We start from the raw sequence: 14,084 nt of genomic DNA, 5'->3' as shown, positions 1-14,084 counted from the left end.
TGTAAGTGGAATAGAATATGTGACCATTACTGTGTCATATGTTTATAATTACTGATGAATTCCTAAGCCACTAAAACATATCTGTGGCCACCATTACTGTAGAACAGGGGTTCCCAACCTTTATTATGCGATGGACCCTTGCCATTAACCAAGAGGTCCGCGGACCCCAGTTGGAAACCCCTGTTGTAGAATAATGTTTTGAAATTGAACTTCTGAAGAAAAAATGCAGACAAACAGACTTAAAAATTCATTTGTACATTCAAAAATAGTAAGTGCAGTACAATTGAATTTGAACATGATTCTGGGTGTCTTTGCATTTAGAGAATCATAGTGTTATACAGCATGGAAGCAGACTTTTTGAACCAAGTTTTCCAGCTAAGCTAGTCCCATTTGCCTGTGGTTGCCCATGTCCCTCTAAATTCTTTCTGTCCATGTAACTGTCCAAATTCCTTTTCAATATTATACCACTTCCTTTGGGAACTTGTTCCATCTACTCACAACTCTGGGTGTAGAAGAACATTGCACCTCAGCTTCTTTGTAAACCTATGCCCTCCAACTTTGGACCCCCCTACCCTGGGGAAATGGCTATCCCTAATACCTTAAGTCAGATTCTCTTGATTTTATAAACTCCTCTATACCTTTCAGCCTCTTATGCTCCAGCAAATTAAGTCCTTGCCTATCCACCTTCCAAGTAACTCTGTAACATCCTTGTATATCTTCTTGCATCCTTTCCAGTTTAATAACATCTTTCAAGGCAATCAGAACTATGTGCTTTACTCTAAAAGTGCCCTTGCAATGTCTTGTACAGCTGTAACATGACACCCTAACTCCTGTACTTAAGATATTCTGTCCAATGAATGCAAATATGGCTAATGCCTTCCTTCACCTTCCTGACTATCTGTGTCGCCACTTTCAAGGCAGAATTATAATTTCTAGTGCAATCGTTTTGGAATATTGAGTATACCTGAACCTAAAATAAATGTTCTGAAGACCAATTGGTCTCCTTAGGCTGGTCTGACTGCCAAATTAATATTAGAGATTTTTAGTTTTTCCTATCTGAAACAAATATTGGTGAATTGCATATATAAGTAGAGGTCTAACACTGGTTGTAGAAACCCATTTGAAATTTCTTTGTAGATAGATATACAAATAGACTATTATAATATTGCCAATGTAATAGGAAGAAATTTGTGTAAGACTTTGTTTCCAAAGGGCAGAAGCACCAGCTTTTCTTCCAAGAGCTATCTGCCTGGCAATTCAGTACCAGAATCATCTATGTTCGGTTGGGCATTACCTGAACACAGTGAGCTGAATGGCCACTTTGTATGCTGCAGATTTCTATAATTTTATGAAATGCAAAAGGAAATGTGATTGCCATCTGCAGTCACGTCTGATGCTAATATTGTTTAATGATTAGTGTGGCTTTTTCCCCCGATTATTGTCAGGATTATTTTCACATTGCACTGTCCATTTCATGCCAAAAACTGCTGCCAGTTTAATGTCCTGGTCACATACAAATCATTTTGAACATAACTATTCTCACTGGTTTACTGACTAGTTGGTAACAGTCAAAGACATCAGAGAATACATTGTTATTTATGTGCACAAATAGCATTTCAATGCAGGCTTGGAATTATATCCACTTCGAATTTTTCATTGAGTTTTGAAAGAGTTTCTGACACTTTCAGAATTATCACATGCACAACAAGGGTGGGCAAATCATGACTACAAATTTAAAACTGTACAAGAAAATGTTCTCCTTGGGTATCAGGGAATGCTATATATTTCTAGCCACATTTTTGTTTTTAAGATTAGATCCCAGTTATTATCAATTATTTCTCACCTTTCAAATTAAACATTAGCTTGTATCTTCTATTTTCAGTACTACAAGAAAAAACAAAGAAATCATCACCAATGTCCTGGCCAATATTTATTAATCAAATGAAATGGTCATTATTGTCCACGCACAAAATAGTTGCCAAGTTTCCTAAATTGCAACAGTGACTAGTCATTAGACTGATTTTGGAACGATCTAAGTGAGTGAATCAGCTGTAAGGAGAGGTTTGACACATTTAGCTTGTTTCTCCTGGAGCATCCGAGGTTCAGGGGTGACCTGATGAATCTATAAATTTATGAATGCTATAGATAGGGTAGAATATCAGTGGAAAGGTCAAACACTAAAGAGCAATGGGTTAAAATGAGAGGGAATATTTAAAGGAGATACATGAGACAAGTATTTTCAAACACAGGAGACTAGAGGATGCTTGGAACGTACTGACAGGGAAGGTGAAAAGCAGATAAGATGATAAAATTTAAGAGGCATCCAGACAGACACATGAACAGGCAGGGGATAAAAAGAATGGGCCATGGACAGGCAGATGAGATGTGTTTACATTGATATCATGGGTAGTGCACACTTGCTGGGTTAAATGACCAGTTTCTATTATGCTCAGCTGTTCTATGTCTGTGTTCTGTACTAAGTCTTTTGTATGGACAGAAATATTTATTTAATTCCTCTGTCACTTCATTATTCTCCATTATAAATTCATTGTCTGACCACATTTGATCTCACTAAACTATTTTAATTCTTTAATACCTGTTGAAGCTCTTAACAGTTTTTTCAGACAACTTGAGCAGGACAATATAATGATTGTGCCTAAGGACATTTGGTTATTTTTGTGCATCAGCCAAAGAAGAGATAGAATTACTGTTTCAGGTCAAAACCTCTTGATCAGAATTCATATGATGAAGGGTCTGTATCGAGAATCAGGTTTAAAATCACTGGAGGTTGTAGTGAAATATGTTGTTTTGTGGCAGCAGTACATTGTGACAATAAATGAACAAACAAACAAATAAATAAATGGATGAATGAAATGAAATGGAATTTGTAGTGCAAAAGAAAAAAAAAAGAAAAAATTAGTGAGATAATGTATATGGGTGCATTGTCCATTCAGACACCTGATGGCAGTGGGAAAGAAGCTGTTCCTAAAATGTTGAGTGTGTCTCTTCAGGCTCCAGAACCATCTACTTGTTGGTTGAGTATATGTCTTCAGACTCCTGTACCACCACCTTAATGAAAAGAGGGATGTCCAGGGTGATGGGGGTCCTTAATGAAGGACGCTGCCTTTTTCAGATGTCGCATTTTGAAGATGCCTTCGATGCTAGGAAGGCTACTGCCATGATGGACTGGCTGAGTTTACAACTTTCTGTAGTTTTTTCCAATTCTGTGCAGTGGCCCCTCTGTACCAGATTGTTTTGCAACCAGTTAGAATGCTTACCACGGTATATCTGCAGAAATTTGCGAGAGCCTATGGTGATATACCAATTCTCCTCAAACTCCTTATGAAATATAGTTGCTGTTGTGCCTTCTTTGTAATTGCATCAATATATTGGACCCAGGATATATCTTCAGAGATGTTGACACCCAGGAACTTAAAACTGCTCACCCTTTTCACAGCTGATTCTTCAATGAGGACTGACGTGTGTTCCCTCGACTCCCTTTCCTGAAGTCCACAGTCAATTCCTTGGTCTTACTGATGTTAAGGTTGCTGTTGCGATAAAACTCAACCAGCTGAGCTGGGTCAGTCCTGTATACTTTCTTGACACCATCTGAAATTCTGCCAACAATAGTTGTGTCATCTGAAAATTTATGAATGGAATTTGAGCTGTGCTCAGCCACACTGTGATGGGTGTAGAGAGAGTAGAGCAGTGGGCTAAGCATGCTTCTTTGAGGTACACCAATGTTGATTGTCAGTGAGGATGAGATGTAATTTCTGATCTGCACTAACTATAGTTTCTCAAAGAGGAAGCCAAAGATCCAGTTGCAGAGGGTGGTACAGAGGCCCAGGGTTTAAAATCTGAAGCACTAACCCTGATTCTTTCATCAGATGCTGCCTAACCTGTTAAGTGTTTCCAGCGATCTATTTATTTTATATGTATTGGAAGGTGTTTGCTGTTCCTTCAATTTCAGGAATAAATCCTGTGGGCCGAGGAAGAGAGAAAAGTTAAGTGTATAATATTTATACATGGAAGATTGGTGTATTGGTCTTGATGGCCAGAATGACTTGTTTTCACTTTCTAATTCTCTTTTGTAATATAAACTAGTGTCAAAGAAATTATTTCACATTAATTTGAAAATTGACGTCTGTATCTTTTGATCTTCCAGAGCTGGGCATGTTAATCCAATTTTTTGAGTCATAGAAGTTAAAATTTCGCAATTTATGGCAAATGGATCATGACATAATGATTCATTTTATTAATTTACTAATTCTGATTTGGTTGCAGATTGAAATGGAAGGTATAGAAGCACAGGAGGAGAGAGAAACTCGTCTTTTTCCTGGACGTGATGATAAGTACCGAGTTACATGCCATGCACTTGCTGCTGACTTCTTGATCTATGGAACAGATGTGAGTTTCCTCCCAATGTCCTATAATCCTCACCACGATTGACTTGTTTAAAATCCAGGGTATCCCAATGTCCTGTAATCCTCACCACGATTGACTTGTTTAAAATCCAGGGTATCCCAATGTCCTATAATCCTCACCACAATTGTCTTGTTTAAAATCCAGAATATCTCTGCCATATAATGTCACCAGCCATCTGTGTTATATTGATGGTACCTGTCTCAACAGATGATGTGGCAGAAGTATTGAATGCCTATTTTTAAAAAAGCCAATGTAGCTCAGAATACTGAATAGTCGTCTTCTATGCTTTGGTATTCCAGTATCCAGTATATTGAAATACAACAACATTCAACTGATTTATTCTTCCTCCAAACACAAAAAAAATTGTTGATCTGTTATAATTAAATAGGAGGCTAGATGACTTCCTGATACAAGTTGAGAGCAGTACATTAAAGAAAAATAAGTATTATTAGTTAATATATTCCACTGTGTTGATCGCATGAGCCTATCACAACCCTATTTCCTCACAACTTCTCAAAATATGCCCTCTGTACTCATCCCTAGTTAAAAGGCATTCTCCCAACCCATTTACAGTTGCACGCTCTAAATCGCAGATGTCTCACTTTGGCTCTTCATTTCCCACAATACTGTTGCAGCTCTTCCATGCTCACTCATCACGACAGCCCAGTTGTTTTTGTACCTTTCCTTAACCTGCCTGCATAACTGTTCCTCAGTGCCCTGGCAGTTACTGGGTGGGGGTTCTGTAGTATAATAGAGTCATAGAAAAGCACACACAGAAACAGGCCTCTTGGTCCATCTAATCCATGCTGAACTATTTAAACTGCTTACTCCCATTGACCTGCACCAGAAACATAGCTCTCCATACCCCTACCATCCATGTATCTATCCAAACTTAAACGTTGAAATCGAACTCACATGTACCACTTGCACTGGCAGCTCATTCCACACCCTCACGACCCTCTGAGTGAAGAATTTTCCCTTCATGTTTTCCTTAAACTTTTCATCTTTCACCCTTAACGAATGACCTCTAATTGTATTCCCACACAACCTCAGTGGACAAAGCCTGCTGTATTGTATCTATACCCTCATGGTTTTGTATACCTTTATCAAATCTCGTCTCACTCTTCTATGTTCCAAGGAATGAAGTCCTAACCTATTCAATCTTTCCTTACAGCTCAAGTCCCCCAACAACATCATTGTAAATTTTCTCTGTATTCTTTCAAATTTATTTACATCTTTCTTGTAGGTAGGTGACTAAAACTGCACAGAACACTCCAAATTAGGCTTCATCAATGTTTTATACAACTTCAACATAAAGTCACATTTCCTCTGTACTCAGTACTTTGATTTATGAAGGCCAATGTGCCAAAAGCTTTCTTTATAACCCTATCGACCTGTGATGCCACTTTCAATGAATTATGGACCTGTATTCCCAGATCCGTTTGTTCTACCTCACTCCTCAGTGCCCAGCTGTTCACTGTGTAGGACCTACCCTGGTTGAACACCTTGTAGTTATCTGCATTAAATTCCATCTGCCATTTTTCAGTCCAATTTTCCAGCTGGCCTAGATCCCACTGCAAGCTAAGATGGTCTTCCTTGCTGTGCACTACACCCACAATCAGTCTATGATTTCCTGGTTTATTTTTAGAGCCTTTCTTAAACAGTGGAACAACATTGGCTATCTTCAAATCCTCTGATACCTTACCTGTCGCTAAGGATGATTTAAGTATCTCTGCTGAGGCCCTGACAATTTCTGCACTAACTTCCTGCAATGTCTGAGGGAACACTCCGTCAGGCCCTGGGGAATTATCCACCCTAATTTGCCTCAAGACAGCAAACAACACCTCCTCTTTAATCTGTAGAGCATCCATGAAGTTGATGCGATTTTTCCTCACTTCTATAGACTGTCTGTCTCCTGGGTAAATACTGATGCAAAAAAAAATGTATTTCAGATCTCACCCATCCCTTTTGGCCCACTTATGGATTCCTATTCTGATCTTCCAGAGGACCAATATTGTCCCTTGCAGTCCTTTTGCTCTTAACGTATCTCTAGAATCCCTTTAGGATTCTCCTTCACCTTGTCTGCTAAGGCAACCTCATGCCTTCTTTTAGCTCTCTTGATTTCTTTCTTGAATGTTCTCTTGCATTTCTTATACTCCATAAACACCTCATTTGTTCCTACCTGCCTATACTTGCAATGCATCTCCAATTTTTTTTTCTTAACCAGGCCCTCAATATCTCTTGAAAACCAAGGTTCCCTACACCTGTTAACGTTACCTTTTATTCTGACAGGCACGTGCAAGCTTTGTACGCTCAAAATTTCACTTTTGAAGGCCTCCCACTTACCAGGTACTCCTTTGCCAGAAAACAGCCTGTCCTATGTCATTGGTACACTTGCCAGATCCTTTATGGCACCATCAAAATTGGCCTTTCTCCAATTTAAAATCGCAACCCTTGTATCAGACCTATCCTTTTGCATATTTACTTTGAAACTAATGGCATTGTGATCACTCAATGCAAAGTGTTCGCCTGGACAAACTTCTGTCACCTGCCCTGTCTCATTCCCTAATAGCAGGTCAAACATCACACCTCTCTCATTGAGACTTCTAAGTACTGATTAAGAAGACTTTCCTGAAAACATTTGACAAACTCTTATCCCATCTAATCCTTTCCCAGTCAATATGTGGAAAGTTAAAATCACCTACTATAATAACCTTGCATTTCTTCCAACAGTCTGCAATCTCCCTACAAATTTGTTGCTCTAAATCCCTTGGACTGTTGGATTGTCTGTAATACAGCCCCATTAACATGGTCATACCCTTATCATTACTCAGTTCCACCTATAATGCCTCACTAGATGAGTTCACGAGTCTGTCCTGACTGAGCACTGACGTGACATTTTTCCTGACTAATAATGCCACCCCTCCTTTAATCCTTCCCGTTCAAGTGTAAAACAACGGAACCCTGGAGTATTGAGCTGCCGGTCCTACTCCTCCAGCAACCAAGTCTCACTAATGGCAATAATATCATATTTGCAGGTGTTAATCCATGTCTTAAGTTCATCTGCCTCTCCTACAGCATTTCGTGCATTGAAATATGCGCAGCTTAGGACACTAGTTGCACCATGCTCAACCTTTTGATTCCTGACTTTGTCTGAGGTCTTAGCAACGTGTCTTCAAAACCTCTTCCCAATCTTTTCCGGCACTCTGGCTCCCAAGCCCCTGCAACTCCAATTTAAACTCTCCGTGCAGTACTAGCAAACCTTCCTGGTAGGATATTAGTCTCTCTTGAATTTATGTGCAAACCATCTCTTCTGTTCAGATCCCACCTTCCCTGGAAGAGAGCCCAGTGATCCAAAAATTTTCTGCCCTCCCTCATACACCAACTCCTTAGCAACATGTTACTATTTCTGGCCTCACTGGCACATAGCACAGGTAGCAATCCTGAAATCAGAACCCTGGAGGTCCTGCCCTTTAACCTGGCACCCAGTTCTTTGCAGAGTCTCGTAACTCTTCCTACCTATGTTATTGGTACCTATATGGACCACAACCCTGCCACTTAAGAATGCTGAGGACTCGATCCGAATATTCCAGACCTCGGCATCTGGGAGGCAACATACCATCCGGCAATCTCATTTTCAGCCACAGAACCTTCTTTCTGTTTCCCTAGCTAACGAATCCCCTATCACCATAGCTCACCTCTCCTCACCATTCCTCTACTGTGTCACAAAGCCAGACTCAGTGCCAGAAGCCTGGCTGCTGTGACTTATCTTTGCATGGTAATTAGCCCCACCCCCTACCCCCAGGACTACTCTGTACCGGCTATTTAACCCCTTTCACCTTCTGGACTCACCCAGTTTCCTGTCTCTGCACCTTGGGTGTAACTACCTGTCTATATGTTCTACCTATCACCCCCCTCAGCCAAATGATCCGGAGTTCATCCAGCTCTAGCTCCAACTCCTTAATGCAGAGTGTTAGAGGCTGCAGCTGTATGCACTTCTCACAAATGTAGTCGTCAGGAACACTGGGGATCTCCCTGCCTTCCCACATCCCTCAAGAGGAGCATTCCACTATCCTGCCTAGCATCTCTACTATTCCTAATCAAGCAACTATAAAGAAGGAAAATCCATAAACTGTGGAGAAGAAAATCTCTACCTACAGCTTTTTTACCTTCTCTCACTCAAGCTTCTCCTTACTGAAGCCTCCAAAACCCCACTCCAACAATGGCCTGTCCTCTTGCCTCAGCCTTACTTTAATTTGTTCTTGTCAATCAATCCCAAACGTTGATTAATCATTGCTCAAAGCACCCCAAACTGCTGTGGGTCGCTGCCTTTTCTACTCAATCGGCAAACCTTAGTGAGCTACATCTTCTCAAGCTTCCGATCTCCAACTGGCCAATCCCATCATCTCCGTATTCCCATCAGAGTGATAACACCTTTCTTATTTTAAAGTTTTGCTTATATAGACTCAGTGAGTGAGCCTCCATTCTGTCCCCTCTAAATGCAGCTGTGACATTATCTCTGATTGACAGTGCAATTTCCCCCACCCCTGCCTTCTCTTCTATATATCTTTTTTAGAAACATCAAAATCTTGGAACATTAGCATTCATTCCTGTCTCTTTCTTAACCAACTCTCTATTATGGCTACAGCATCATAGTTCCACGTACTGCTGCATGCTCTTAAGTTTATCATTCTTATCATAAATCTCCTAGTATTAAAATACACAAACTTGTTCCTGCCTGTTTTACTGGTCATAACATCTACCTTCCTCTCAATCCCTCCACTTTCTGATCTGATGCTCTAGTTTCCATCCACCTGTCAAACTAGTTTAGACCTTCTCGAGTAGCACTAATGTACCTCGCAGCCAGGATGTTGGTTCCATGCCAAGACAAAATCCAGGCTTTTGTACAAGTCATCCCGCCTCAAAAGAGGTTCCAATGATTCAAGAACCTGAAACTCTGTCCCTGGACTAGCTCCTCAGTGATGTGTTCATCTGTTCTATCTTTCTATTCCAACTTGATTAGCACTTGGCACTGGAAGTAAACCAGAAATTACTGCCTTTCGAAATCCTGCTTTTCAGACTCTTTCCTAACTCCATATGCTCACTGTCTTACCTTTGTCATTGGTGCCAGTGTGCACCACAACTTCTGGCTGCTCAGCAGCCACTCCACCCCTCTTGAGAATGTTCTGAGAGAATGGCGTGCTGAGTTTACTTTTGAGAGCATAGGGTCTGTGGCCTCGTTCTATCTCATAAGGAACATAATAAGAAAACAGGAAGCTTCGAGACAAGATTTTGTGACACGGGTGGCACATGGATATTGGTAAAGTGTCCAGGCTATGTGGGAGGGAAGGGTTAGAATGATCTTTGGAGTAGGTTATAGGGTCAGCACAACATTGTGGGCCAAAGGGCCTGTGCTGTGCTGTATTATTATTCTATGTTCTTATACTGTTTATCAGTAATTTAAACAAGAGCCATAGGCATGGGCCACTTCTATCCACCCTGGAAAACCTTTAACATATCCATATAAAGGGAGAGTCTTTTTTTGCTTAAATTTTACTTGTCAGCAGGCAAGAGTGACCTCAGAAATCCATTTGGATATATATGTATCGTTATGGGCAAATATTGAATGAGAAACAATTGTTACAAGTCACTACCAGTAATGTATAACTTAAGACTTTCGTCTTTATCATAAATTTCACCAATGTTAATACTGCCATGATTTGTTTCAGAGTGGCATCATTCAGTATTTCTATATTGAGGACTGGCAATATGTGAATGAATATCGGCATACAGTCAGTATCCGTAAAGTTTTCCCTGATCCCAGTGGAACCAGAATAGCATTCATTGATGACAAGAGTGATGGCTTTGTCTATTGCCCAGTAAGTACTGTTCTTTTCAGTACCATCAAACATCAGAGCTTTGTAAAAATATTGTCTTAATTATCCTTCTTATCTTCTTGTATAAAAAAAAGAAATATTTAAAAGGACCTGTGGTAGCAATATTAATTTATTAATTAAACTTAAGGCAACTTTGTTTTATTTATATATCAGTTTTATGGCTATAGTGCAGAACCTAAATCTTGAAATCTTATCTTGAAATCTTGAATCTTAAATCTTGAAATCTTATCTTGAAATCTTATCTTCTTCTATAAAAAAAAGAAATATTTAAAAGGACCTGTGGTAGCAATATTAATTTATTAATTAAACTTAAGGCAACTTTGTTTTATTTATATATCAGTTTTATGGCTATAGTGCAGAACCTAAATCTTGAAATCTGAGAGAACACTCATTGTTTTTACAGTATGACTTATAGTAATTTGAGAACAAAGTCTTCCAAGATTTCTTCCAGAAATAGTAGGGGACAGAGAGTCCAGTGAGATGGAGGAACTGAGTGAAATACATGTTAGTAGGGAAGTGGTGTTAGGTAAATTGAAGGGATTGAAGGCAGATAAATCCCCAGGGCCAGATGGTCTGCATCCCAGAGTGCTTAAGGAAGTAGCCCAAGAAATAGTGGATGCATTAGTGATAATTTTTCAAAACTCGTTAGATTCTGGACTAGTTCCTGAGGATTGGAGGGTGGCTAATGTAACTCCACTTTTTAAAAAAGGAGGGAGAGAGAAACCGGGGAATTATAGACCGGTTAGCCTAACGTCGGTGGTGGGGAAACTGCTGGAGTCAGTTATCAAGGATGTAATAACAGCACATTTGGAAAGCGGTGAAATGATCGGACAAAGTCAGCATGGATTTGTGAAAGGAAAATCATGTCTGACGAATCTCATAGAATTTTTTGAGGATGTAACTAGTAGAGTGGATAGGGGAGAACCAGTGGATGTGGTATACTTAGATTTTCAGAAGGCTTTTGACAAGGTCCCACACAGGAGATTAGTGTGCAAACTTAAAGCACACGGTATTGGGGATAAGGTATTGGTGTGGGTGGAGAGTTGGTTAGCAGACAGGAAGCAAAGAGTGGGAATAAACGGGACCTTTTCAGAATGGCAGGCGGTGACTAGTGGGGTACGGCAAGGCTCAGTGCTGGGACCCCAGTTGTTTACAATATATATTAATGACTTGGATGAGGGAATTAAATGCAGCATCTCCAAGTTTGCGGATGACACGAAGCTGGGTGGCAGTGTTAGCTGTGAGGAGGATGCTAAGAGGATGCAGGGTGACTTGGACAGGTTGGGTGAGTGGGCAAATTCATGGCAGATGCAATTTAATGTGGATAAATGTGAAGTTATCCACTTTGGTGGCAAAAATAGGAAAACAGATTATTATCTGAATGGTGGCCGATTAGGAAAAGGGGAGGTGCAACGTGACCTGGGTGTCATTATACACCAGTCATTGAAAGTGGGCATGCAGGTACAGCAGGCGGTGAAAAAGGCGAATGGTATGCTGGCATTTATAGCGAGAGGATTTGAGTACAGGAGCAGGGAGGTACTACTGCAGTTGTACAAGGCCTTGGTGAGACCGCACCTGGAGTATTGTGTGCAGTTTTGGTCCCCTAATCTGAGGAAAGACATCCTTGCCATAGAGGGAGTACAGAGAAGGTTCACCAGATTGATTCCTGGGATGGCAGGACTTTCATATGAAGAAAGAATGGATGAACTGGGCTTGTACTCGTTGGAATTTAGAAGATTGAGGGAGGGATCTGATTGAAACGTATAAGATCCTAAAGGGATTGGACAGGCTAGATGCAGGAAGATTGTTCCCGATGTTGGGGAAGTCCAGAACGAGGGGTCACAGTTTGAGGATAGAGGGGAAGCCTTTTAGGACCGAGATTAGGAAAAACTTCTTCACACAGAGAGTGGTGAATCTGTGGAATTCTCTGCCACAGGAAACAGTTGAGGCCAGTTCATTGGCTATATTTAAGAGGGAGTTAGATATGGCCCTTGTGGCTACGGGGGTCAGGGGGTATGGAGGGAAGGCTGGGGCGGTGTTCTGAGTTGGATGATCAGCCATGATCATAATAAATGGCGGTGCAGGCTCAAAGGGCCGAATGGCCTACTCCTGCACCTATTTTCTATGTTTCTAAGATACTAATGTGTATATTTTAATTTAATTTTGAACAAATTGGTTTGATTATTATTAACCTTGATCTCTTAAAGGTAAATGATAGTGTATATGAGATCCCAAATTTTCCCACAACTGTAAGAAGCATCCTCTGGGAACACTTCACAATGGATAAAGGAGTCTTTATTGCTTATGATGATGATAAAGTGTATACCTACGTCTTTCACAAGGGCACTATTCAAGGTAATGTAACTGTGAAATACCAACCAAGTATAAATTTGTTACACGGCACTTCCATTGCCTTTTGGTATTTTGAGGTATAAAATATATACAGAAACATCAATAAGAGAAGTAGAGTGGAAACAATAGTATGGTCAAAAAAATCTAATATCAATTCTTGCTTGGTTTTCTCTTTTGCCCTTTACTGCAATTAATTATCAATTAACTAGTTACCAAAATTGTACCTGCCTCAACAGCTTTCTATATAGCCACCATCCTCTGTGTGGAAGAAGTTTCCCCTTGGGTTATTTTGAAGTTTTTACTTTCCACCATAAAGCTGTGTCCTCTATTTTTGGACTCCCCTACCCCAGGAATAAAAACTGTGACCATCCTCTTTACGTACATTCATCATGATTTTATATACCACTGTAAGGTCACTCCTCAGCCTCCTGTACTCCAGAGGAAGAAGTCCCAGTCTCGGTAACATCTTTGTGAATCTTTTTTGCACCCTTTTCAGTTTAATAACATCTTTCCTATAGGTGGGAAACCAGAACTAAGTGCAATACTCCTCAGTCCAGTGTCACTAACAACTTGTACAGTTGCAGTATGACATAAACTCGTGGCAATTACTACTTCTGGGGCCCCAGCAATGCACGGTGTGCGCGTTGGTTTTATAGCACTTTGCCATAATGACCCTAATTTTCCCGACTTCCTGAATTATCACTGTGTGACTCATCAGCAGGCCTTGGCTGGGAAAGTCGTGGACTTTTCTCATGTAATGACACTGGAGGTCAAACTGATAAACTTGATTCGAGCAAAAGCACTTCAGCACTGCTTATTCAAGGCGTTATTGGATGAGCTGGATGCCGCTTACGGAGACATACTTCTTCATGCTGATGTTCAGTGGTTGAGTCACGGCAAAGTGCTGCAACAATTTGTTGACTTGCTGCCTGAGATAAAGACTTTTCTGTCGACAAGAAACGAGGAGCACGAGGAACTGTCAGATGATGTGTGGCTACTGGATTTAGGGTTTCTGACAGACCTAACGGCTAAATTAAACGCACTTAAGGAGTTCATGGAAAAGACCGACACCTGACCCACATGATAAGCGCAGTAAATGCAGTTAAGGCCAAGCTCAGTATTTGGATTTCAAATTTAAAGAACGGGAGGCTGGCACACTTTCCCAACTTGGAGAAAATGTCACAGGCCATAGAGGAAAAAAATGCCTTTCGCCCTGAGCAGTACTGTGCTTACCTAGACAAACTGGCAATAGAGTTCGATCGGCGTTTTGGGGAGTTAAACGTCATGAAAGATATTGCTGCATTTATTTCAAATCCATTTCTGCCGATCAATATAGAGCAGATAGCAGCCAAATTCCAGCAAGTATTTGGTGTGCCAAGTGCTATTGAATGGAAATAATTGATTTGCAAA

The 14,084-nt window shown here is 40.5% G+C and overlaps 1 protein-coding gene across 2 annotated transcripts in view; it reads left to right on the top strand.

Moving 5' to 3' along the window:
* wdr19 (WD repeat domain 19) overlaps positions 1–14,084 on the top strand; it is a 142,539-nt gene that overhangs the window by 50,277 nt on the left and 78,178 nt on the right. For both annotated transcript variants that reach the window (XM_072252856.1, XM_072252855.1), the window contains exons 14-16: positions 4,285–4,407; positions 10,155–10,304; positions 12,530–12,677. In XM_072252856.1, coding sequence (XP_072108957.1) covers positions 4,285–4,407; positions 10,155–10,304; positions 12,530–12,677 — 421 coding nt within the window. The remainder of the gene's footprint in view (positions 1–4,284; positions 4,408–10,154; positions 10,305–12,529; positions 12,678–14,084) is intronic.

This window comes from Mobula birostris, chromosome 3, assembly GCF_030028105.1.
Source record: "Mobula birostris isolate sMobBir1 chromosome 3, sMobBir1.hap1, whole genome shotgun sequence".
Lineage (NCBI taxonomy): Eukaryota > Metazoa > Chordata > Chondrichthyes > Myliobatiformes > Myliobatidae > Mobula > Mobula birostris.
The sequence above is the reverse complement of the archived record's forward strand: the minus strand, read 5'-3'. Positions and strand labels throughout refer to the sequence as shown.